General features: G+C 39.5%; 1 protein-coding gene across 5 annotated transcripts in view; it reads left to right on the forward strand.

Moving 5' to 3' along the window:
- Nucleotides 1–26,289, forward strand: part of LOC119774231 (alpha-1,6-mannosylglycoprotein 6-beta-N-acetylglucosaminyltransferase B-like) — a 226,576-nt gene extending 200,287 nt beyond the window's left edge. For 2 of the 5 annotated variants that reach the window (XM_038271639.1, XM_038271644.1), the window contains 9 exons: nt 767–900; nt 1,825–1,955; nt 2,982–2,987; nt 11,354–11,512; nt 12,136–12,282; nt 12,510–12,626; nt 18,989–19,063; nt 20,799–21,082; nt 25,573–26,289. In XM_038271639.1, coding sequence (XP_038127567.1) covers nt 767–900; nt 1,825–1,955; nt 2,982–2,987; nt 11,354–11,512; nt 12,136–12,282; nt 12,510–12,626; nt 18,989–19,063; nt 20,799–21,082; nt 25,573–25,771 — 1,252 coding nt within the window. In that variant the 3' untranslated portion in view covers nt 25,772–26,289. The remainder of the gene's footprint in view (nt 1–766; nt 901–1,824; nt 1,956–2,981; nt 2,988–11,353; nt 11,513–12,135; nt 12,283–12,509; nt 12,627–18,988; nt 19,064–20,798; nt 21,083–25,572) is intronic. The other 3 variants (XM_038271640.1, XM_038271642.1, XM_038271643.1) reach the window with 3 other exon arrangements.
- Nucleotides 26,290–27,865: the final 1,576 nt, after the last annotated feature.

The following is a 27,865-nucleotide window of genomic DNA, read 5'->3' on the forward strand; positions in this document are numbered from 1 at the left end:
AAATTTCAAAACATTTTTAGAGTCACTCTGGAAGACAGAGCTGTCTTCTTTATGTTTTATTTCAATTTTAAAAGAAGTGAACAAATAATACATAGATTTTATTCTTACATAATTGGTTTCTACTGCAACTGACAATCTCAAAGCACTTTCAACGGTACTTTGTCCTCTAAAGACAAATTTTCACTCCTTTTTCAATAAAACAACACATTAAGTTAATGTATGGAGATTTTGCCCTCTGCTAAAAATAAAAATAAAATCAGCCTCGGCACAATCCAGGTACAGAAGCCGCTGGCATTTAGTCAGTATTAGCCTATCTGCATTAGCAGCCATAGCCTTACTTCAACATGCAGCCTATGGGCCAACGCTCATCCCACAGATGGTCGTAGATGCAGGATCGATGCCTAATTTCTAGCGTTCAAAGCGACTTATTTTGTGTATGTGTCTGGAGCTGTATCAAGCCGCTGCCTACAGTCGCAGCCACTTTGAAATTGCCAAATTTCAAGATGGCTGCACAATTTGCACATTTAGCAATAAAATGAAAACCGCTCTTTTATCAGAATCATAAGGTTTTTGCTTTTTTCTTTCTAATTGCTTTCTGCCAACTTCCTCCTTCTTTAATAATGACGTGTTACATTTCACCCTCTTTGCAATTAATCTTGACAAAATATGACTTTCCCTACGATCACATAGATTCCTAATGAAATGCATTGAGGCTTGGCACTGAAAATTAATGTAAGTGTTGCTGTGTTTTGCTCTACCTTCACAGATGTCACATCAGGGTTATTGACACATTCGGGACGGAGCCAGCTTACAACCATGAAGAGTACGCAACCCTGCATGGCTATCGGACCAACTGGGGCTACTGGAACCTGAACGCCCGGCAGTACATGACCATGTTCCGTAAGATCATCCTGTGTTTTACTTATCGTTTGATACCTAGCCTCTAATCTGTCAGTTTGTAAAGAGTTGATTGTTCTTGTCAAAAAAAAAAAAAAGTCACCCTATAGGAAATATGCCGTTCATGCTATTAAAACACCTTTTTTTGTCTTTTTAAAATTTCTGAAAATGTTAAACTAGTCTTTTCACTTCTTTTAACAGGTCTTGGCTGTTGTTCACATTCATTTCTATTTTCAGCACAGTGTTCGTTCTACCTCTACCACTTCTCTTGTCCAGTTTTTTCCTCTTATAACCTGCACAAAAGGTCTGATACCTTTTTGTCTCTTCACTTCCTGGCCGAATCATTGACTGCTTAACGGTCTCTTGCTTTTACATTCAGCCCTCAGCGTCTCAGCAGCAGGATCATTATATTGACAATGCTCAGCATATTGTAGACTCCCACATTCCAGACTGGTCAGAGCTATAATGAGTGACTCAACCTTCATACTTATGAGAGCGTGGCAGGCCTGCTTTTATTACAGATCTTCAATACTTGAGAATGCACTCTGCAGAAAAGGGGATAATAAGCAGTTGGCTTACAAAAAGAAGTCAGCAGCGGAGGATTATTTCTGCAGTCGGTTTTTATCATGTCAAATTGCTTGAACTCACTGAGAAGACCACATGAATTGCTTAAAACATACATTTTATAATATCAAATCCATGCATTATTCTTTGAAATAACCGACAGGAAGCAGCTCAGTGACTCCCATGAGTTATAATACTTCCAGTCACTGAACTATAGAGCGAAAGAATGGACTGATTTTCCTTGCATTCTTCTCTTCCTCTCAATTAGAATAAAAGTATGTTCCTCTCTTGTCTTCCTCTGTCTTTCTGCTTTCTTTTCACCTTCCTCATCACTCTGCTACTTTCACACTTGCACGCTTTCAGCCCACACACCAGACAATTCCTTCATGGGCTTTGTTTCAGAGGAACTAAACGAGACGGAGAAGAGGAGCATCCAGCAGAACAAAGTCAACAACATGGCTGTGGTGTATGGAAAGGAAGCCAGCATGTGGAAGGTATACTTTCCTAATCAAAGATGTGGTAAAGATCAGGTTTTTGCTCTATTTCGCTTTAGCTAGGCGTTTCTTATCTGTTTGTCATTGCCATCAGTTATCATGAATTTTCATCCTATAGCCTCATAGTCTTCATCTTCCACTTCTCTGGAATCGGGTCTTATCAGAGACGCCCTGATTTCCCTCTCCCCAGAAACCACAGAAGGGTTCCAAGGCCGGCCGAGAGACATAGTCTGGATGGATGGATGGATGGATGGATTATTAGAACGCAGTTCTATCTTCTAAGACTGACAATGATTGTTTTCTGCTTTCGGCTACTTTAGATCAACAATGATATAAAACAATAGTAAATATATGGAATAATATGTTGAGACTCCAAAGGAGATTTGATCCTTAAGAAACCGGTGCAATGCAGTTTGTAGAGTGGAGTCGCCATGTTATGATGTCATAAAAAGGGGCGGGGCCCCGAGCAGATCTTTAGAGGAGTGTTTTTCAACCCTGGTCCTCAAGGCACCCTGCTCTGCATGTTTTGGATGTTTCTGAGCTTCAGCAAAGTCTGATAATCTGCCATCAATTGACAACAGGTGTGTGAAAGCTGGGAAACATCTAAAACATGCAGAGCAGGGTGCCTTGAGGACCAGGGTTGAAAAAGACTGCTTTAGAGCATGTTGTCTGTCGCCTGTTTGTGTCATCACAGTTTAGCTTCATGGTGCGGTCAGATGTAGAAATATGCATACAGTTCATTTACAGGCAGTTTTCCTAGAAGTTTTCTGCTTATTCATCCACATTAAGATCAGCTGGGTCTCCATTCTTTAAATAATTACTGTTTGTGTGTATAAGCCCTCTGATTCAAATATAGCTGCTTGTAAAAAGGATCACGAGGTACTCTGAACATACTGAACATGCATAAGGCTTCTCTTTCTAATCATGCTATAGAAGTTTTTTTTTCTGCACTTTATTCTAAAAGATTTTTCCTCTGTTCTTTTCTGTCTTTGCTGTGGATCGATAAACCGACTGGATGCTGATTAGCTTCAGGTAATCCTCTTTTTACTCTCATCCATTATTATTGCAAACCATATGGGATTTATTGAACATTTGCAAACACATTTTATTGGGATTTTATTTGATCTAACAAACTCTACATATAGCCCATGAAATGTCGGCTAAATAAACAGTAAATATATCTGAAAGGTGTAACAGGAATTTCTACTCAGTCCCCTTTCATTCAGCAATCTGCTAATTTCAGCAGTTATCTCGTGTCAGGTTGAGTGGAGGTTTGAAGGACCCAAATGCAGAGACTGAAGCTCAGGTGGTGACTTGCAAGATTTAATTAACCAAAAAGGTCAACAGAAGCAAAAATCCAAAAACATGAATCAACAAATTTCAGAAAAACTCACTTGAAAGGGATGAAATGACGACAAACCAGCAGCAGTGACTGAGCAATACAGAAACAAAGAGCAGGCTAATCAGCAGATTGGGAGCAGGTGTGGTCAGAGGAGTCTAGAAGGTAGCTAGGAGAAAAGGAGACTGACCTGGCATCCCCACATCCTCTGTAACCGCCCCGCTGTGCTCTGCTCCAGAGCGCCTGCATAAAGCAAAGCCTACAGCCTCCGTTGCTCTTCCGGTCTTGCTGCACTCTGAATTCTTTGGAGCTCAAGGAGCTCATGTGCAATATTATTATTAAATAAATTTATAGGAGAACACGGCGCAGAAATGAACGCTTGATTTAATACGACATTTAAAAAATCCACATCAGCATCCAGCATATGAGCACTTTCTGCCCTAATATTTTCTTTTTGTTGTGGAATTCTGTAACAGGGAAAACTGCGATCATCCATGGTTTGTATGAACTCTGTTCTCTGCTTCCAAACTCAGAATCTCTTCATCCATTCCTGCAATAAGAAGTTTCTTTTGACAGGATTTGGTTAAACTTTTAAGCCTATTGGTGTCAGGATTTGTTTGTGGTTTGAGGACCCAAATGCAGAGGCGGGGAGGCAGAGGTGAGTTTCTTGTAAATTTAATGAAAAGTTAACGGACAGCTGAGACAGGATTTTAAAAATAAAAAAATCAAACATGAAAAAAGTAAAATAAACCAGAAACCATGGAGACTTCAGGGGAAAACCTCGAAACAAGGAAGACACAGTCAGACGGAGTTGGAGGAAGTTAGACAAGGAACCAGCACTGAGGAAATGACCAAGGAGAGTATTTATGGCTGACTGACCAAAGAGGGGACTAACGAGCAGATTGGGAGCAGGTGTGAAGAGAGCAGTATAAGGAGCTATGGAATAAGGAGACCAACACTAGAGGGCAGCAGAGGGCAACAAATAAAAACATGAGAACTAAAATATAACCAGAAAACACAACAAAACAAAAATTAAACCAATAAAACTAAAAAAAACATGGAGCAAAGTTGAACTGAACACTGAAAAGAAAACATTATAGAACCAAGACTGTGATAATTGGTATGAAATAAATATTTGGATTAAGATTAGAAATCTGCTTCCTGGTCTGTTGAAGAACCAATAGTTTGCATCCAAAAATGAAATGAAACAGTCTTAGTTTTTGGGAATATATAAGAATTATGGTCTAATTTCTAGTTACCGATCCGTTGTTACAATATTTTACTTTGATAAACCGGTTTTCCCGACGTTCTTTTTGCTGTTTGGTGCGATTGGCGATGCGGATATTGACCTGCTGGAGCGGAGCAAAAAATAACCTCCAGATTCCACATCCTCCGTCAGCGCTCCGCCCGACTTCCTCAAAGTTTGAGGAGAGCATGGCCGATATTATTGTTAAATTCATAGGAGCAAAACATGCAGAAATGAACGCTTACTGTAATATGACGCATTAAAAAAAAATCTCCATCAGCATCCAGCAGATCTGCGTCTTCTGCCCAAATGTTTTATTTTTGTTGTAGATTTTTGTAACAGTCTGGAGCGGAGCGGGGCGGTTATGGAGGATGTGGGATTTCAGGGTAACTCATCTCCGTATTTTGACGGTGACGTGCGGAGGAGTAGCGGAGGATGTGGAACAGTATGTGACGTATGTGAGCGGGGCGGAGCGCTGAAGGGGGATATGGAATTTGGGGGCAACAAAGAGCAAACAAGAAATACTTAAGAACTCAAATACAATAAAAAAATTAAAACTAGAACAACACCAAATGGAAATTAAAGCAATGAAAACTCAAAGATAAAACTTAAACAAAACCAAAACCATGACATCTTGACTGTAAATTAAAACGTACCGCCATCGCCTGTTATTAGGCCAGAAAAGAAGAGCAGTGTCATCGGACACCAGGAGATTTATGTTCTACTTGATGTTATTCACCAACGAGCTGTTCCGATCTAAACCTGCAGGGGGAGCACTGACGCCCTCAAATCAATAATAAGACATTTTAATTGTTGACATATCAATTATAAACAGACAACAAAAATACAGTTACCTTCTGAAAAAGAAACATGGTTGATTAATTATTTACTAAAGAGTTTTTCAGAACAGTTTTTCTTTTTTCTTAAAGGTTCAAAAAAAGGCTGCTAAGTATATTTTCAGCTGAGATGTAATAAAGAAAGGTCGTTTATTACAAATAGCAGCAGAGTGCAGGAGAGCAGTAGAGTTTGACTTAAAGCTGATGAGGTAGAAAAAGAACCAAACAAAAGTGATAATGTTTTTATTTTCAGATGGGGAGAAACGTTTGTTTTCTACATCTTTCTTCCAGTTTCTGGCTGATGATTAACTCTTTATTTATTGGTCATTCTGCTCAATTTAGCAAAACCCGAAATAAAATTCCTCTATCCTGTTTAATCAAATTGAAAATATGAAAAAAAATCTTAAATTATTTCATGTTGAGGAAGAGAAATAAGTAATAATCCAAGCTCCTAATATTAGTTAAATTAAATTAGTTTATAGTATTATATTTTACCTAGATAGAATTGATACATTAAAGAGCAAAACTTTAATTATTCTTTATTTTGTTGCAAAGAAATGAAATATTTTTGTAAAAAAAGTTAATTAACAGAAGGAAAACAATCAGTTAGAATGATGATTTCATTGAAAAAGTCAACTTTAACAGCAACGCTGATACAAAGATACGTTCACACTTTGTGTGGATCTTATCCTGAACATGGGAGGAATAAGCTGTACATGATTACATGCTTGTTAATGTTTTGTTTTTTTATTTCGAACATGCAAGAGAAAAAAACAAAAAAACCCAATAAAACAATGTTTAAACACATTGGAGAGAAAAACAAAAACAAGGTACCCTTCTTTCCTAAATTAATATACCTCTATTACATGTGTGAATAGGAGTAGGAAGAAGTAAAACTTTTGTGCTCCTGCCCCTTTAATGTTGAGTCTCTTTTAGCTCCATAGCAGACATCCCAACTCTCCCGGAAGTTCCAGGAGAATTATACATCATTTTGACTAAATCTAAGTTAAAACTACTGTTTTCTACAAAATTTGAATTAGAACTCAAGAAAAACTGTTAAATTCATCTGTAAAAATTAGAGGATTTTTTTTATTCGTTGTGAAAAAAAAAAAAATTTATCAGATGAAAACTGGGATCATATATCAATCCCACTGAAGCTATCACCTTATTGTTTTTGAATAATTAGTGAAACAGAATTTGTAAAGAAAAAGAATGAAATAGATCCAAAGGACCAATCAGTAACCATGTCTGTTCCAGCGCATCATCATTAGAATTTCTGGCCCCGGTTGGCCCCTGTCTAGCACCGGCCATGGTGAGGAATGATGTCATCGTGGCGAGGTGCACTGCATGCTGAAGTCCATGAAAAACAGAAAGCATGATCAAGGCTACAAGATTGAAAGTATAGAAAATAAAAGACCAATACTGCTCTGTTTAGTGTTTAATAAATTACTGTTAGCTAATAAACAAGAAGTTGCTTGCCTGAAGTGTGTATCTTTGGGGCATGGTGCGGTACCCGGTGGGAAGGGGGGGGGGGGGTTAAGCATCTCCCTGAAATGAGTTTTTGGAACTTGGGGTGTCTGCCATAAGCATTTGCCTTGAACCAAGGAATGTTTAGGGTTAGTTTGGTTTAATTTGCCATAATCCTTGTAAATGCATAAGCTGTTAGCTCCTACACTCCAAAAACACGGATGACGGTTTTATTTGCTTTTCTTAACTGCTTTCAGATTAGATGTGTTCTATCTGTGGAGCATCAAGACTCCATTTCTTCATTCTTTTCCATGATATTGCTTGGATAGACTCTCCCTCCACCAAGTTTCAAATGTTTCTGCTTTTTCAATGTTTGTACAGGCTCCTTTCAGCCCTACTCCACTTTGTTATCATACTTCTGACCTGGGTCAAATAAGCCAATAACAGTTTTAATAAAGTAGTGGAGGAAATGTTTATGAATGTGTTGGTGGGGGTGGGGGTGGGGGGGGGGGGGGGGGTGGGGGAGCAAAGCCAGGCAAAGTCGAGCAGATTGGGAAAAAAGGGCATTATATGTCCTGCCAACAGAAATGGTCCTCTTAATGTCCTCCAAACCACTTCCTGAATCACCAATTTAAAAACCAAACAGCTGAATTTCCTTAGATTCCTCCTTTTCGGATTCATACTTCCATGGACCCGTTCACACCAACAGAATGAGACAGATGTGGGGTTAATTTACGAAATCTACACCCTTACTTACCTCTGCTTCACTAGTGATTTCACTGCTGCTGCTTGCAGCACTTAGCGCCTGAACAAATCTCCTAATTGGCTGAGAAAACCTTGCAGAGGCAGCCATTGATCACTACAGCCTCCATCTACGTCTCCAGGGAGGCAGAGAGGAGGTGCACCACACAGCAGAGGGACGCAGTGAGCTGCTCCACACCGACTGGAAGATCCATGTAATGAGTCACTCTAGGTTCACCTGGTTACCTTTTGCTTCTTAACTGATTGTTGATGATTGTTGCTGTTGGCTTTGCTTTTATTCATTCATTTTAAAAAAGCAGGCTTCTAAAATTTCAGTCAAAGAAAACAATGCATGTATTTTTGGAATAAAGGAGATTTATGCATAGCTGGTGGAGAGCGGCGAAAGATAAAATATTCCAAAGCTTCTTCAAAAACAGAATTATTATGTGAAAACATTAACAAGAACGATGCCTTGATGCAAAGTCATGCTTTATCTATTTATGTCTTATGAAGAAAAAGAGTGTCTTTTTAATCATAGCAGAATCACTTTCTATGGAGATAATATTCCTCAATGCAATAGAAACTGATTGATTCCTAATTTATGACATTAAGAAATAATTGGTTTTAAAACTGTTGGTGTTCCTGATGTGACCCAGCTGTTACTAACAGGACAGCTTGAGCTCCAGGATCTTCTCTTTTAAAATCTCTGATCTTCTTAGAGGCCGTTTTCAATTCAGTTCAATTCTATTCAGTGTATTTCTATAGCTCCAATTCACATCATGTCATCTCAGGTCACTTTCCAGTTCAACCAGATCATCCAGTCAGATTGATTCAAAGTTTTCTATCTAAGGAAAACCAGCTGATTGCATCGACTCATTGACTCTTCAGCAATCCCTCACACTAAGCATGCTTGTAGCGACAGTGGAGAGGAAAAACTCCCTTTGAACAGGAAGAAACCTCCAGCAGAACCAGGCTCAGTGTGAGCGGCCATCTGCTGAGGCCCACTGGGGTTCAAGGAGACAGAAGCAGACATAGAAAAAGAAGCATAGATACAAAAGGCAACTGTCAACCAGCTCCACAGGCGGCCCCGTCCAGGAAACACACAGCCAGGCAGACGAGCTCCGAGCCAGCTCCCATATCAGAGGATGAAGAGAGCACATCCAGTTAGTCACAGTCAGAGAAACAGGACTACACTGGAAAACAGGCCAAGCTCCAACATCTAGAAACAAAGGTGTTGATGGCAGCAGCACAGCTGATATTTCTCTCCAGGATGGAGTCACAGCCAAACAGGAACAGACCAGATGAAGCTACTATGAGAAAAAGCAGAGAGAGCAGAACGTTAGAGATTGAACTAACAGATTCTGCAGAGTGGGAGAATAGAGATAGAATGAAGCAGAATGATGAAGAAGGGGTCCCTATGTCCTCCAGCAGTCTAAGCCTATAGCAGCAGAACTATAGAGATAGCTCAGGATAACCTGAGCCACTCTAACTAGAAGCTTTATCAAAAAGGAAAGTTTTAAGCCTAGTCTTTCCGCTAAGCCCACAGATTTTGCATGAGAAACAGGTTTGAGGACTGGAATGATCATGAAAGACAGTTGATTTTGATTAACTTTTTCTTTCTTCATATAGCTGTGTCATTTTGTATTCTTCAGCATTTCCAGTTTGGCACAATTTTAATTCACACTATCAAGGTTATAACCCTGTGTTCCAGTTTTTAAAAACTCAGAAAACATCAAATATAAATACAGAAAAAACTTTTGCTATTAATCAATCAGGGTAGCTTCTGGTCTGTCCTGCAGCCCAATGCCAATGGATGCCTGCTCTGTATTCCTTTATGATTTCCTCCTCAGAGGAGGAGACATGTTTTTACTCTCTGTTGGTTTTTACTGGATCAGAAAATATGCTAATGTGAACACAAGTTGTTTCCGCATCACAGAGACGTCTTTTTCTGCAGAGAGTACAGGTGCTGGTCATAAAATTAGAATATCATGAAAAAGTAGATTGATTTCAGTAATTCCATTTAAAAAGTGAAACTTGTATATTATATTCATACATTACATACAAAATCATATATTTCAGATGTTTATTTTGTTTAATTTTGATGATTACAAATGACAACAAATGAAAATCTCAAATTCATCATATCAGAAAATTAGAATATTACTGAAGACCAATAAAAACAAAGGATTTATAGAAATGTTGGCCAACTGAAAAGTATGAACATGAAAAGTATGAGCATGTACAGCACTCAGTATTTAGTTGGGCCTCCTTTGGCCTGTATTACTGCAGCAATGCGGCGTGGCATGGAGTCGATCAGTCTGTGGCACTGCTCAGGTGTTATGATAGCCCAGGTTGCTCTAATAGTGGCTTTTAGCTCTTCTGAATTGTTGGGTCTGGTGTATTGCATCTTCTTCTTCACAATACCCCATAGATTTTCTATGGGGTTAAGGTCAGGAGAGTTTGCTGGCCAATTAAGAACAGGGATACCATGGTCCTTCAACCAGGTACTGGTAGCTTTGGCACTGTGTGCAGGTGCCAAGTCCTGTTGGAAAATGAAATCTGCATCTCCAAAAAGTTGGTCAGCTGCAGGAAGCATGAAGTGCTCTAAAACTTCCTGGTATGTGGCTGCGTTGACCCTGGACCTCAGAAAACACAATGGACCAACACCAGCAGATGACATGGCACCCCAAACCATCACTGACTGTGGAAACTTTACACTGGACTTCAAGCAACGTGGATGAAGTGCCTCTCTTCTTTTCCTCCAGACTCTGGGACCTTGATTTCCAAAGGAAATGCAAAATTTACTTTCATCAGAGAACATGACTTTGGACCACTCACCAGCAGTCCAGTCCTGTTTCTCTTTAGCCCAGGCAAGACGCTTCTGACGCTGTCTGTGGTTCAAGAGTGGCTTGACACAAGGAATGCGACAGCAGAAACCCATGTCTTTCATACGTCTGTGTGTGGTGGTTCTTGAAGCACTCACTCCAGCTGCAGTCCACTCTTTGTGAATCTCCCCCACATTTTTGAATGGGTTTTGTTTCACAATCCTCTCCAGGGTGCGGTTATCTCTCTTGCTTGTACACTTTTTTCGACCACATCTTTTCCTTCCCTTCGCCTCTCTATTAATGTGCTTGGACACTGAGCTCTGTGAACAGCCAGCCTCTTTAGCGATGACCTTTTGTGTCTTGCCCTCCTTGTGCAAGGTGTCGATGGTCGTCTTTTGGACAACTGTCAAGTCAGCAGTCTTCCCCATGATTGTGTAGCCTATAGAACTAGACTGAAAGACCATTTAAAGGCTTTTGCAGGTGGTTTGAGTTAATTAGCTGATTAGAGTGTGGCACCAGGGGCCATCAATTTTGAACCTTTTCACAATATTCTAATTTTCTGATATGATGAATTTGAGATTTTCATTTGTTGTCATTTGTAATCATCAAAATTAAACAAAATAAACATCTGAAATATATGAGTTTGTATGTAATGTATGAATATAATATACAAGTTTCACTTTTTAAATGGAATTACTGAAATCAATCTACTTTTTCATGATATTCTAATTTTATGACCAGCACCTGTAAATACGGCGTTAGATGCTGAGAGAAACAGACGTATTGAGATGTGTGAGGCTGACACACAGAGACGGCTCACACACAGATAAAAGAAAACAGGCTCAGATCGGTTTACTTGCTCTCAGACTCTTTAATCGTTCTCCGCTCACTGGTGGTTTTAGCGCTAATCTTTGATATCACCAGTTTTTCTTTTTTTTTTCCAGCAGGGCAAAGAGAGTTTCCTGGAGATCCTTCACAGGTACATGGAGGTCCACGGTACGGTTTACTATGAGACCCAGAGGCCGCCGGAGGTCCCGGCCTTCGTGAAGAACCACGGGCTGCTGCCCCAACATGAACTGCAGCAGCTCCTCCGTAAGGCCAAGGCAAGCAACCAGAGGCTCTGACCTCCCTTCTTTATCTATCAGTCACATTCTCACTTCCTGGTTCCTTTAATCCACAAGTTTTCTTTTCATTCACCAGATTTAGAAACAGGCACGGATTTAGGAAATTCGGGGCCCCAGGCAAAGACAGGAAGGGGGGCCCTCTGCACTGAGAATACGACACATAAAAAAGACCCATTTCAAATGGTTTGCTGCTGTCTGTTTGGACCTTTCTGAACATGTGCAGCAAATGGACTGATCCAATATGGTGGACACTGAAGGGGGGGGCTGAGACACACTTAATATTATCAGCGTTCTGATGGCATTTTAGCAAAGCAAATTTATAATAAAAACATAATTAATGTGCAGAAATAATACAGGAATATCTGTATTAAGCATACATGGAAACCAAGATTTATGGGGCCCCCAGGAACTTCGGGCCCTAAGCAACTGGCTGGTACTGCCGTTTTATAAATCCAATTTTCAATTGTTTTTACTCCATTCGTCCATCAGGGCGCACAGATTAAAAGTAATCCAGAATATTTATAATGAAAACATCTCCTAAACAGAACAGTCTCTGGAATGAGCTCATAAACTCATAAATATGTTGTTTTTTTTATTCCCAGCTCTTTATTGGTTTTGGGTTTCCATATGAAGGCCCCGCCCCTCTTGAAGCCATAGCCAATGGTTGCATCTTCCTGCAGCCTAAGTTCCAGCCCCCCCACAGCTCACTGAATCATGAGTTCTTCCGAGGAAAGCCTACATCTCGACAGGTGACATCATCACTGAATCTTCCTTCCAAACTGCAGTTAGGAACGAATTTCTTTCTTTATTTCTTTCATCTTTCCTGCAGAATTAGTTTCATCTGTGAGAACTGGAGATGTGCTTTGAATGCTTTTGATCATAGTTAGTTGTTCCTACTGCGACAGGCTTTTAGAAAGAGCATTTTACAATAACTGACAATATTCAATATGTTTAATATTTGATGCTTTTCCTGCAGGTTTTCTCCCAGCACCCTTATGCAGAGCAGTACATCGGCAGACCGCACGTCATGACGGTCGACTACAACAACTCGCTGCAGTTTGAAGCTGCCATCCAGGAAATCATGAGGACAAAGGTACAATAAGATGCATGAAAAACAGAAAAAAGAAAAGGAATATAATATATAAACCACTTTTCATCTTTAAGAGTCAGAAATATTTAAAAACAAGTTTGTGCATCGCATCTTTACAGCCAGCGTTATAAGTTCAATCTTCTTTCATTTATTGTTTAAGGAGCATTTTGCTCATTTTATAATTGAAATGTGCAAAACTGTTTAACTAAATGGGATCACAGTTGCTGATTTCCAGTTGGTAGTCCAGGGTTAAACTGAAGCCACCGGCCGCCATATTGGTACTCCCTAGTTAGACCGGTCGCAATGTGAACAGTGTCAGTTTTCAGGGGGAATAAATACTTTTAAAATACAGATAAATTCATCACTTTGTCACAGACTGGCTGTTTCATAGCATCAGTAGATTAACTTAGATTAAAGAAAATAGGCCCACCTCATTGCAGAGTCATTATGAAGTCAATGAAGTCTATAAATCATATAATATAACTAATAAATAATAATAAATAATAAATTAATGTGTTAAAGGAGCAGAATAATACAGATGAGCCAAAAGTGCTAAATTGATTATGTACATGTAATAAACATTTATTGATTACATTGTTATCGTAATTACATCTTACATATATGTATATATATATGTATATATATATATATATATATATATATATATATATATATATATATATATATATATATATATATATATATATATATATATATATATATATATATATATATATATATATATATATATATATATATATATATATATTTATATCCTTTTTCCCATCAATACAAAATGCAATATAAACACTACAAAAATGCTTATAGTGACAGTGGAGAGGAAAAACTCCCTTTAAACAGGAAGAAACCTCCAGCAGAACCAGGCTCAGTGTGAGCGGCCATCTGCTGAGGCCCACTGGGGTTCAAGGAGACAGAAGCAGACATAGAAAAAGAAGCATAGATACAAAAGGCCAAACAGGAACAGACAATTTCTCAGTGAATGACTTTCTATTTCCTCTACTTTCTATTTTCTAACGTTAGACCCAATGTCAGCGTCTAACTCAGTCAATGTCAATGAGATAGCCAGACTAATGTTAGTCTGCAGACTAAACTATAGGATCCATCGGCTATAGATGGATTTATTGCTTAGTTCATCCACTGACTGGGAATTGACCAGTGGAACGTCTTCCTGGTTTTAGCAGCTAAATGCTGCACAGGGAGGCATTTTAACTGCATGTCTCTGCTGGAGTACCAACATGGCGGATGGTGGCTACACTTTTTTCAGGCTATCAGCAATCCAGTGAATAAATAGAGATGAGTCTGCAGAAATCCATTACCTATATATTTTATTTGAAAAGGCAAATAAAGTCCCAGATCTGATCTTCCTGCTTTCGCTTTGTTTAATGGTTCCTAAACCTTGACCCAACAGCAGCCAAGCTTTACAAAGCCTGGGCTCCTCCAGGGCCTATTTCTGTGTGTAGGAGGCAGATGGTGATTACAGAAGGAGATAAATTCAGAGCAGATAAGGAATAAGAGAATGCCAGGAGCCACAGAAAGGTTAATTAAGGAGTCAGCTGGGTAGATTCAATCTTTCTAGAAAACACAAACACAAGAGGAGGTGGAGAAACAGAAGGAAATGAGCAAATGAAGTCAGTCAGATGGAAAAAACGATTTTTCTTTTCAGTCCCCATTAAAACTGAAAAGAAAGTAAAAGTAAATAATATCTGCTGATGTAGGTCACCGTAACTACCCAGCAGTAATAAGTTAAACTGCAGTTTATGAAGTTTCTAAAGATGAGCCGACTTTCTGTTCCTACTTTAGCTGCAGCTTTCTGTTTGTCTGGCAGCAATAAAATGGTTAAAAACCAGGCAAAAAGCAGCAGGTAAGCAAACAGCCATTAAAAATGATGTGAGAAATTTGAAATCCCTGGAATTTGCCTGAATTACTAAATCCCCTCTCACACCTTGCTGATTTATCCAGCGTCCGCCGACGTCCCAGAATCTCCTAAAACGCTGAACTTTCTATAGATTGTTTCTATTCTGGCTGTAAATATAAAGTAAACATAAAGTATTCATAACGAGTCCAGAACTTCTGTCCAACGACATCCTAACTTCTGCATCAGCTGGTTTTCCTTAGATAGAAAACTTTGAATCAATTTGACTGGATGATCTGGTGAACTGGAAAGTGACCTGAGATGACATGTGTCGTGAATTCGCGCTATAGAAATAGCATGCTTGTAGTGACAGTGGAGAGAAAAAACTCCCTTTGAACAGGAAGAAACCTCCAGCAGAACCAGGCTCAGTGTGAGCGGCCATCTGCTGAGGCCCACTGGGGTTCAAGGAGACAGAAGCAGACATAGAAAAAGAAGCATAGATACAAAAGGCAACTGTCAACCAGCTCCACAGGCGGCCCCGTCCAGGAAACACACAGCCAGGCAGACGAGCTCCGAGCCAGCTCCCATGTCAGAGGATGAAGAGAGCACATCCAGTTAGTCACAGTCAGAGAAACAGGACTACACTGGAAAACAGGCCAAGCTCCAACATCTAGAAACAAAGGTGTTGATGGCAGCAGCACAGCTGATATTTCTCTCCAGGATGGAGTCACAGCCAAACAGGAACAGACCAGATGAAGCTACTATGAGAAAAATAATGCAACCGTTTTTGGCATTTATTTAATCATATTTAGGTACTTTAATACAATTGTTTCATATTAGCTGGGTAGGACATTAAAACAATTGAGTTAAAAGTAACTAAAAATGATTAAGTAAATGCCAAAAGCAGTTGCATTATTTTTTTCAGTGTACTATGAGAAAAAGCAGAGAGAGCAGAACGTTAGAGATTGAACTAATAGATTCTGCAGAGTGGGAGAATAGAGATAGAATGAAGCAGAATGATGAAAAAGGGGTCCCTATGTCCTCCAGCAGTCTAAGCCTATAGCAGCATAACTATAGAGATAGCTCAGGATAACCTGAGCCACTCTAACTATAAGCGTTATCAAAAAGGAAAGTTTTAAGCCTAGCCTTAAAAGTAGACAGGGTGTCTGCCTCACGGACTAAAACTGGTAGTTGGTTCCACAGGAGAGGAGCCTGAGAACTAAAAGATCTGCCTTAACACACTTTTGCCTGATCTGTCCTCGGACTGCTACCTGCATTCTGCCTGCTTACAACCTTGCTTCTGTCTCTTGTCGGGCTTTCTTGACACAATTTGAAATCCACTTCAAACTTCAGCCCTCCATGATTCCCTCTGAATGATCTAAAGTTGCTTACATAATCTCTCTGTTATTGGGTAAAGCTAAAATGTGGGCAATGCTGAAGTGGCTAAACAATCCTGGCCTGTCTAATTCTTACGATGATTTTTCAGAGGAACTAATCCAAGTTTTTTGCTCTTTCTAGTAGGGAAGATTTGCTTGAATCGTGATCAGTCGTATCACTGACCACCACCTGTTATCTGCCACATTCTGGAATGAGGATTCCCTCATGGATGTTTTCTCTTTTGGCCTTCATCAAAGGATTAAAGATGAACATTCGACGTGCGACTACCTCCAGACTCTGAAGCAGCTGGAGGACCTTGCTAACCGGATAGACCTTCAACTCATAGAATGTCGCAGAGAATGTAGAGCACTGATGTCGGTTTTCCCTCGACCAACTCCTCACCCCGCTCCCTTTGCACTTGTGACGATTCCTGGTCTGGCTCGAGTGCCAGAACCGGAACTGATGCAGTTGGGACACACAAACCTGTCCAAGGAGGAGAGGAACCGATGTCATCAGCTTAACCTGCGTTTTTACTGCGGCGGAGAGGTACACCTGGTGAGGTCTTATCCAGTAAAGGTCGGAACTCGACTGGAACGTACCAGACTCTCTTCATCTCCAAGCCTCCTGTTACCCAGAACTCATGTAATTAGTTCAGGAACTCATGACTCTGCAGTAACTATGGCCCCAGCACCTACAGAACCAGATCCGGTTTGTGTTTCTGCCCCTTCTTCTAAATCTGATCTGGTCCCAGCCATCAATCCCAGATTATTTGAGTCTTGTGTGGGAGTTCTGTAGCGTACCAGTGTGTTCCTGATTACTTGATCCTGACTAGTTTCTGCTTCTGGACTCCTGAGTTTTCATTACCCCTGTTTCTGCTCTGTTTGCCTGATCTGTCTTCGGACTATTACCTGGATCCTGCCAGATCCTGCCTTGGATCTGTCTCTTGACCCAGGCTTGGAAACATCCTTGGATCTCTGATCTTCTTGCCTGGAAACCTGCTCCTGCTTCCACTCTGCCCTTGGATCATCTTTCCGGATTCCTCTGCTCTTCATCCTCTGTTGGCTTCTGCTCGTCTTTCTGCTCTGCTTCTCTCCTGGAACTCTGACGGCAGCTCGCCGCCTGCTGTGGAGAAACAATCCTTCCCAATTCCACTCCTTCCTCTTAGCTCAAACTGAACAGGTTAGCGACTCACATGCTCATCATCGTTAACCGTCTGAGTTACGTAGTCACTAACCTGAGTTTCCACCTCTGCAGAGAATGCAGTGATCCTGCCTCAGCTGGCGAGCTGCTGTTACCAAAGCTTGCTTTGGTAATACGCTGATCTGTCTGCTTGAATTCTGGGTTTTACGGTCCATATTGGTCACCAGCTGATCTATTGATCTCCCTCTCACTATCAAACTATCACACACTTCTTTATTAGCTTATCTGTTATTTCTGCATTTTAACCATTCAAACAAAGAAATACTAGATGATGTGCTCACCCAACACAATCCATTCTGCATGCGGTGAAACAAGCGGAGGACAGCTGTCTGGTTTCTGCTCTTCCCCTGCTGTAGGAATCAGCCGAGTGAATCAAGTGTGCATGGAGCTTTGACAGGTTGGTGTCTACAGTGGAGGCATGTGTGAATGATTTTATCAGACTGCAGCTCTGGCTGACGGCGCCGTCTCCATCTCCTCTGAGGGAGAGCTGATGGACCACTTCACCCTTCAGTGCAGGCAACATGCCTCAGACACTCAGATAACGTCCCTCTGCTGACTCACCCAGCTGACATGGGGCCTTACCTGCACATTACAGCCATTAACGCGAGACACGCACCGAGGCGCACTCACTGAGAGATGTAGAGGTTCATGCTCCGTCAGGCAGCACTAAGAAAGCTCTAGCTGGACGACAAACTCTCCTATTCCAAGAAATCAATCTTTCTTTCTTTCTTTCTTTCTTTCTTTCTTTCTTTCTTTCTTTCTTTCTTTCTTTCTTTCTTTCTTTCTTTCTTTCTTTCTTTCTTTCTTTCTTTCTTTCTGTTTGATTCTAAAGTGAGGAAATCACAGTCTACTTCTCAACGTTAATGGAAATTTCTAAATTAAAAATAACTTCCTTAAAAAAGTATTAAGGCTCAGTCTATGTTGTTGTTTTTTCGTTCCTGTAAAAGACGTGTAGGAATGCACTGAGAGGAAGATGGAAACATATTCGATGAATAAATTCTGATGAGTCAAACATTTACCTCCCATTGATCAGCTGTTTCCGCCGTTAGCATCTTCATGGACTGTATTTAAAATCCCCAATTCCAGATGAAATGACAACAGTGACATCAAGCCTGGAAGCAACATGTTCCTGAAAACATCTCTCCGTATTTCTTGGATGTTTGAATCTGTACTTCCTGCTGATGTTTAATGTTAAATTCTGAGGAAATAATGTTTTCTGTAGCTTTGCTAATTTGCCCATAATCAGGTGGAAAAACACCTAATTAGCTATTCTTTTTTTTTCCTTTTGCAGCATTTTGACATTTTCCTTTAAACGTGTCCAACATTTAGGATGAAACATATCTTGACTCCATATAATGACTTTCTAAAACTCCAGCTTGTTTAGCCTGTAAACAGAGCCTATTCTATTGACTATAAGTTATGCAGCTGAAAATGCATCATTTTATTCCGCTCCAAGCACTAACTTACCTTCTATTTTTAATAATCTATCCATAATGCAGACTTGAACATAAAAAGTAAGAACCAGCTTAATGAACTTGGTTTTACAGCCTTTGATATTCAGCATTCTTCCTGCTCCGTGCCGGTCCGTCGCTGTGTGTTAAACATTAAAAGAAACCCTGGTGATGTATAGTCCTTGGAGCTCATTGCTAATTAGGCCAATCAAAAGGGTCTGTTAGTTATAAAACTCCTATCTCACATCAAGGGATGATCTATTGGAATGCAAATAAAGTCTAACGAATTGCAAAGCAGTGACACGCTATGATGAGGCTTTGCAGAACCTGACAATGGAAACATTCATCTCCAGAAATCAACAAGAGGAGGAGGAAATTTAGGGCAATTAGAGTGAACAATGATTCAGAATCCAAACAATAAAATGTCACTAAACTAACCTTGTTGTTGGTTGCATGTCTTACAGGTTGAGCCGTATCTGCCTTATGAGTACACCTGTGAGGGGATGCTGGAGAGGCTGCATGCCTACATTCAGCATCAGGTACGCTTCCCTGCACTCCTGCAGGAATATAAAGAGGGCTTCTGTTCCACTCAATAATTCATCTGTTTATACATACATATTTACATATTCAGAAAAAACTGTAAATCTTGTTGTATGTTTGTGTAACTGTTTTAGAATAAGACTGAAGAACAGTTTCAGTTTTTAACCTTTGGTGTAAGGTCATTTTTACAAAGTAAGAAAATTTTTATAAGGGAAGGATATTTTTACAAAGTGAGGTCATTTACCTCATTAAATGGCAACTCCTCTTCCTCTTAGGAAACAAACACATGGAAAGGTTGTAAATATCAGCCCAGTTTCACTTATTGGACAGATTCTGATATGCTAAAAAAGGCAAGATAGTGTAGTTATGTGGTGCATCCCATCTTCTCCTTATAGCAAGTCTTGCTACACTGCAAAAATGATGTAGAAGAAAGTAAATATTTTCTTAAATTAAGTGTATTTACTAGGGATGCACGATATAATCGGCCCCCTATCGGTATCGGCCTTAAAACTGAATATTGGACATCGGCCACCCCACCGATATTTAACCCGATATTTGATCAGCTTCTGAGTTTCTAAAGTCTAAAAAAAAAAAAATACTACTTCTTCTTCCTCAAAAACTTCTTTTTTACAGACTTAAAAACTTCTAAAGACGAGGGAAAAAATATTGATACATTAAAATATCCCAATATCTTCCTATGCTGATATATTGCCATTTAAAAACACCATATCAATCTCTTTTACTAATGAAATATTGCTATATGTCATCGTTATGCTACGAAATCCCCCCAAAATTCACCAAATGTTGCCATATTTTTATATGTTGATATATTGACGCGGTATCGATCTATTTTACTAACAAAATCTCACAAGAATTTGCAAAATATCACGAGAGTTTGTAACAGAACGATGAAATTTCGATACCGCGTTTTTAAAAATCAATTTGATATCAGCATATGAAAATATATTTGAGTTTATTATTTTCAAAGTGTCAGAAATGGATAACAAAACTGCTATTTTCGATGACTACTTATTTTTGTCCAGCTTTAACATCGGTATCGATATCGGTTATCGGCTACATGAGTTTTAAAATATCGGCATATCGGATATCGGCCAAAATCCCAATATCAGTGGGTGGAGGTTGGAGAGAAGGACCCAGAGACTGAAACTGAAGGTGGTTTCTCACAGAGGTTATTTAAAAGTTGGCAACAGAAGCAAAAATCCAAAAAATCACTGAAAACCAGGAATCCTCCCAACAAAGGCAAAGAAATTATGAAAAACCAGCAACAGTGACTGAGCAGGAGGTGTATATATGGGAGACAGAAGAGCAGGCTGATCAGCAGATTGGGAGCAGGTGTGAACAGAGGAGACTAGAAGGGAGCTAGGAGAAGAAGAGGGCAAACAAGAAATACCTAAACGCTCAAATACAATCTAAAATAAGTAGAAAAACACAAAAAGGAAATAAAAGTCATGAAAACTAAAACTGAAACAGAACTGAAACCAAACAGCAGCTAAAGCAAATAGTTCAGCCTGTTTAGGTCCTTGATATGAACATAACTGAGTAGCATCTCCTGAATGATAAAACAGAGGCCAGTATCACTGAGAAATAAAACCATTTTTCCGGTTCAGCAGTGGAATAAGCTCGTTTTATAGCAGCAGTAAATCACTTTAAGGTCTTTTTTTCTGGCGTATTCACAGCCAAACCAACACAGACTCATTTGATTCTCTTTTCCAGGACTTCTGTGTGCCGCAGCCTCCCTTCATCTCAGCCAATTTATCCAGACTGGGATCAGCTAGTGGCAGCCAGGTAATCGGACCTCTGTTTGTGCCCCTGCCCAACTCCACGGCCCTTGGCTGGGCATCCAACGCCACGGCTCCCACGGCCTGGCCGCCGCTCAGCTCCCTCAGACTGCTGGTGTCTCAGGAGGGCCAGTCTTGTGTTGAAGCTTGCCAGTCAGCGGGTTGGATCTGTGAACCTGCTCACTTCCCCTTCATTAACAACAAGGACGCTCTGCGAGGGTAAGAAGAACAGCAATAATCAGCTTATTAATAACCAGCTTCATTAAAACTCACCGCTATTACTAACATCTCAGCAGCTCAGGGGAGGAACAGAACCTCAGGGCCTCAGAGCATCACAGAACTGACAACAGACACAGCATCTCAAAAACTCACTCACAGAATTAATTAAATATCTTCCATTAACAAACCAAGTTGCCACATAGTTTATATATATATATATATGTATATATATATATAAATATATATATATATATATACATATGTATATATATATATATATACATATATATATATATATATGTATATATATATATATACATATATATATATATATACCAACTGTTTTCTCACCCCTCGTGGGGTAATAATAATAATACATTATATTTGTATTGCACTTTACATTTCAACAAAATGTCAAAGTGCTACAAAATTCATAGTTAAAACAAATGTATGTGTCATCCTCAGGTTATATATACATATATATATATATATATATATATATATATATATATATATATATATATATATATATATATATATATATATATATATATATATGCATATATGTATATATATATATATATATGCATATATACATATATATGCATATATATATGTATATATATATATATATATATATATACGTATATATGTATATATATATTAATAAGCATCAGTAGATACTCTTATTAGCTTTTAAATTGGATTATTGCCAACTTTGTTAATCTATTTTTTTTTAGAATTTATAGCAAATTTCTATACCCTTCCCTCTAAAAATATTATGTTGGTTTTTTTCGTTATCTAGACGGTTATAACTTGAGGGCCTTTAGGGCATAAACATTGTCTGGGAATAAAATGGGTTTGTCGAGTTCCAACGAATAGGAAATCACCCAGCCTGCTATGAAAATTAATTGTTAAGAGGTCTAGTGTGGGGGTGTTCCCAGCTGGAGCATGTCCTCGATGGGACCTAGGGTGGCCAGATGTCCGGCTTTAGGCCTGACAGTCCAGATTTTTCAGGCCTGACAGTCCAGATTTTTTAGGCCTGACAGTCCGTAGTTTCATTGGATTGTCAGGCGTCCAGCGCCACTTCCAGCCCGACGTCTATTTGTCCTCCTTTATGAGGCACGAGGCTTAAAGAGTAGGTTTTTCTTCCATTTTCTCAGGGCTGCAGCACAATATCCAATCACATAATTAAAAAAAAATGCTTTGACTATCTGTTCTAACAGATGATTGGCTATGAGTGGCCCAGCGTCAGATATATATCTGCTGTACATTGGTTAAATAAGTAAAGAAGGATCAGAGTGCTGCTAAATTAGCATCATGCCAAAAAAGAAAGACCTGGTTTAACTCTGAATGGACAAAACAGCGTGAATTTATAACGAAAAGTAGTCCAGAATCATTCCAAGGCTTCTGCATACTTTGTCGATGCGATGTGGATGTAAGCAGTCGAAGGAAAGCTGCGATTGAACGGCATGTACGGATAAACATAGAAGTAATAAACGTGCAACAGGTACCTCATCACAGAGGGATATTTCATGGATGCTAAAATAACTTTGGCGGAGCTGTGCAAGGTGGAGCACGCTGTAAAATACCAGCAGTCCTACAGAAAGGAAGACTGTGGTGTGAAAAAGGACCGGGAGATTTTCAGTGACTCCCCCACGCCTAAACAGACGACCATAACGAGAGCAGGGATGCTGCACTGCAAAAACAATCTAAAAATGAGTAAAAATGTCTTTAATTAAGTGTATTTACCCTTAATTTGAGCAGGTAAAGAAGATAATCTGCCAATGGAATGAGTATTTTTGCTCTTAAAATAAGATAATTAGATAGTATGCACTTTGAATAAGAGACCGCAGTTGTTTTTTCGTATTTTAAATGTAAATTGTCTTATTACATTGGCAAAGTGTCTCACTTAACTGCTTAATTCAAGAAAAAACGCTTTTATTTTAAGGAAAATAAACTTTTTTGCAGTGTGCAGGCAGACAAGTTCCCAAAACAATGAAGCTCTTTAAAAAAGCTTTACTTTTTGAGCAGTTAATCAGAATCAGAATCAAGTTTATTGCCAAGTAGGTTTGCACTTACAAGGAATTTGACTTGGTGTTGTTGGTGCAGACAAAAAAAAAAATTATAAAAAAATAACAAAATAAGATAGAATATATATAAATATATATATATATATATATATATATATATATATATATATATATATATATAAATATATATATATATATATATATAAATATATATATATATATATATATATATATATATATATATATATATATATATATATATATATATATATATATATATATATATATATATATATATATACACAGAAGCTATATAGAAACAGTAGAAACTGGTTTTTTTAAAAACTGTTTTTTTTTTAAATGGGTTTTTTTACAATCTATTTTGTTGTTTAAATAAACTATTTGACTTTTTCTATTATGAATGTTACTTGTTAACGTTTTTTAACGTGACATTCTGCACTTAAAAAGATTCATCTCAGGGGTCCCATTTTAAACAAGACAAAATACAAATCCTGTGAACCGGTTCTTTTTATCTTTTCTCTTTTCATTCATATTTTTACCTTTCAGCAACACAAGCATCCTCTGTAACTTTGCCTTCGCATGTAAACCAGCTGCTCTAGGTGTGAACGTAGCATAATGGGAACACATGCTGATTAGGGGTGTAAATCACATCCATCATGGCGATTCGATTCAGTATCGATTTCCTGACCCAACGATTCGATTATTTTCGATTCCTCAAGAATACACCACGATTCGATTCGATTAATCGATTAATTGTTTTGTTTTTTTTTATTATTATTATTTTTACACCTTACAGGCTAAACAAAGTTTCAAGTTCGAAATAAATCAATGAAAGCTGTAATATCATTATGCAATTTCTTTAGAAACAACAGCAAATAACAGAAGTAGAAAAGTTGCATCAAAAAATACTGCAAAAATACTGCACAATATCAGTGTAATGAGTGCAATGCAATACCTCGGCTCCGGAGAAACTGTCCAACATATTTTTTTAGAATGTAATAAATATAGTCAGGAAAGAGAGATGTTGCTTAGAGAGTTAGACAGGAATAAAAATAAACTGCATATAAGGGAATTGTTTCAAAGGTCATCTGGGGATGTAGTTTTTGGTAGTATTTTTAATTTTCTAAGAAGAACGGGTATTTTAGGGAGAATATAATAGTTTGTCTGGTCCATACTCCATTCTGGAAGGTGGCGGTAATGCAACTATAAGTTGTTTGCCAACCGCCATTAAAAAAAAGAAGAAGAAGAAGGCTCCCAGAGTGTTGACGTCACCGCCCCTTGAGAGACGCTCCGCTGCTCCTCTCCCAGATTGTAGCTGACCGCAGACAGTGCAGCAGACAGGAGGCCGGCTTGTTTTGTTTTTATGACCGAAATTGCGGAAAACAACTCGTGAAGTTTGACCCGCTAGAAGAGCGAGGTGCGCGAGAACGCTGGTAGCCTTTTCCAGCTGAATCGCCGCTCTTTTTGCCCTCATGTCCCTTCGTCGTCGGACTAAACTCGGCCGTATCTAGACCCACAGCGTGTAGCCCAGACCACGCTGCAATACTGAGCATAATTTAAAAATGTCTGCATCAAGCTCACTGCAACACACTGCTGTAAGAGTATAACCAGGAAGCGAGGTAGGAGGGCAAAATAGGTTTAGCGCCACCGCAGCACGGGAGGGAGAATTACGCCCAGGAGCAAATGGATAAAAATAGACCGGAGGGAAAAAAAACATGAATCGATTATCTTGCGGACGTGTCGATGCATCGGATCGTCGGCTGTTGGATCGATGCATCGATACAAAACGATTATTATTTACACCCCTAATGCTGATACAAAGCCCCATAAACCCAGGCGCCGGTTCAACTGATGCATGTTGGGTTGCCGCTCAGACGCTAACGACGCGCTGCGTCAGCTGTTTAAAACGCTGCAGGACCTTTTTCTGCACCTTGATGCGCATCAACCATTGAAGCTGCATGTAAACCAGCTGCTCCTGCTGCTGCTGCTGCTTTAGGTGTGAACGCAGCATAATACTATTGAAAGTGTGACTCTGTAGTTTTGAATTATTCAGTATACATGACATGGGTTTCATTAAATGTAATTTAGATTAAAATATGCTATCAGAAAATCCATAAAAAGGAAAATCAGCCATTTTAATAATTACTATTATTATCATGCTTTAAATGTTTTCTCTAAATATAATTTTAGCTCAAATAACAGGTCAATGGTATCATAAAAACATGAACTTTTTATATATTAATATTATCAGTATTGTGATCATCTTCCTAACTTTCACTCTGAGCTTTATAGATTTATAGCAATAATACTTGTTTCATTGAGCAGCGTTAAATAAATAGTTTCTTAATCTTTGCTGAATGTTTCATTGGATTTTTCCAGGTTTTTATTTCTTGTTTCCTCCTGTGTTTAAACCATAATTGCTGTTTTTCCCCTCAGGTTGGAGGTGCAGTGCGAGGTGGTGGACTCTGAGATCAACCACATCCTTCCAGCCTTTTCCGTGATGCGGCGGGAGTGCAGTCTTCAGAGGGAGCCGTTACTCTTCAGCTGCGCGGGTCACTCTCCTAAATACCGACGCCTCTGCCCCTGCAGGGACTTCCTTGGAGGACAGGTGGCGCTCTGCAGAGACTGCCTATAATAACGAGACACATGTCTAACAAGAAGCTAAATGGGATAAATTTAAAGAGTTGCTGTTTGATGAATTTATTCTGATGACTGCAGCAGCTGCAGACGGCGGTCAGACTGAAGACAAAAAGCTTTACATTATCTGCACAGTGAAAAAACATCAACTGATTTATTCTGAATCTTCACCTCTGTAATATCGGGGGTATGGATTCACTCCATGATGGAGTCGTCATGGAGATGGCACCCTCGGGTCAGCATCCACCCTCCAGTCGGCAGTCAGACAGAGGATGACGGACAGCCAGCTTATCTCTGCTGTCCATCCTTTCTTCCAGCGGCGGATATTTCTCAGACTTCTGAGGCTGCATCCGTCGCAGCGATCATCACTGAGAACAAAGGACAAACACACAGGGCAGCTCACAAGATTATTTTTCAATAAATAAACCTTCAAATCTCTCCGTTGGGTTTTTAAGGTCTTTGGACTTTGTGATGGAAAAGTCATAAATAAATAAAAATCTGAATGATTCAGTTTAAGTTTTGGTTTATAGTGGTTTGGTTTTTTACTCTGTGTCTTAAAGGAAAAGTCGCTCATATTCAGAATATAAACTTCTGAAAGTACTTTAAATATGAAATTATTACCTACTGTTTAATAAATGATCAGTGTTTTTAATTAATAGTAATTTTCATTTGAATGTGCTTTACTGGAGGCATCCATGTTTGTCAAAGAACACTCTAACGTTTTGCTCTCTCTGCTTTTTCTCATAGTAGCTTCATCTGGTCTGTTCCTGTTTGGCTGTGACTCCATCCTGGAGAGAAATATCAGCTGTGCTGCTGCCATCAACACCTTTGTTTCTAGATGTTGGAGCTTGGCCTGTTTTCCAGTGTAGTCCTGTTTCTCTGACTGTGACTAACTGGATGTGCTCTCTTCATCCTCTGACATGGGAGCTGGCTCGGAGCTCGTCTGCCTGGCTGTGTGTTTCCTGGACGGGGCCGCCTGTGGAGCTGGTTGACAGTTGCCTTTTGTATCTATGCTTCTTTTTCTATGTCTGCTTCTGTCTCCTTGAACCCCAGTGGGCCTCAGCAGATGGCCGCTCACACTGAGCCTGGTTCTGCTGGAGGTTTCTTCCTGTTCAAAGGGAGTTTTTCCTCTCCACTGTCGCTACAAGCATGCTTAGTGTGAGGGATTGCTGAAGAGTCAATGAGTCGATGCAATCAGCTGGTTTTCCTCAGATAGAAAACTTTGAATCAATCTGACTGGATGATCTGGTGAACTGGAAAGTGACCTGAGATGACATGATGGGAATTAGCGCTATAGATGTTGGGATCTGGAGAAGTTTCACCTTTCTCCAGCAGAGTGCGCCGTGGATCCTCCTGAGCTGAGCCTTCGACACACCTGAGGCGCATCTCATCATCAGGAGGATCCCCCTCCTGATGAGGACCTTGCCTCCACGCCGCAGTGTTTATCCAGTTTGGTTAGCACCTGAGCCTAGCATCTCCTTAGTACCTTCGTTGCTTCTGTGCCCTGGTTGGATTCTAATCCCTCTTTGTCTCTTCTTACAGGAATCCAGTTTCCCTTGTAAGCTCTGGATGAGCTTAACCTGCCGAGCCTGCCCTCTGAGCCAAACCTGAAGACTCTTCTCTGGATTCCCATGCTACTCTGGACTAAGAGCTGGAAACCCAAAGCCAAGGTCTGCCCTCACCCTAGAAGCAAGACGCTGAAGCGGTTACTGAACTCTGCTGAACAAAACAATCCCTGGACCCAACAGTTCCTCCCTCAAAGCCAAACCCGGACTCCTCAAGGTATAAATCAGAAACTCTCAAACTCATCTGCTCCCAAGTTAACTGAACTGTCATCCTCACAGACTCCTGTGAACCTGCCCCCAGGCCTGAACCAGTTCCTGTGTTTAATCCATGTGCTTGTGCTTAAATAAACTTGTTAAACTTTTCATCTGTCTCGGTGGTGTTCTGCATACTGGGCTTTTCTGAAACCCATCATGACAATAGAAATAAACTGAATAGAATTTAGTTGGAAGTTTGTGTGAAAACGAAGAATAACTTCTGTATCATTGCACTCTAAATGAACCAGCTGACTGTATAAATGATTAAATCA

This window comes from Cyprinodon tularosa, unplaced genomic scaffold (genome assembly GCF_016077235.1).
Source record: "Cyprinodon tularosa strain WSP-4 unplaced genomic scaffold, ASM1607723v1 ctg801, whole genome shotgun sequence".
Lineage (NCBI taxonomy): Eukaryota > Metazoa > Chordata > Actinopteri > Cyprinodontiformes > Cyprinodontidae > Cyprinodon > Cyprinodon tularosa.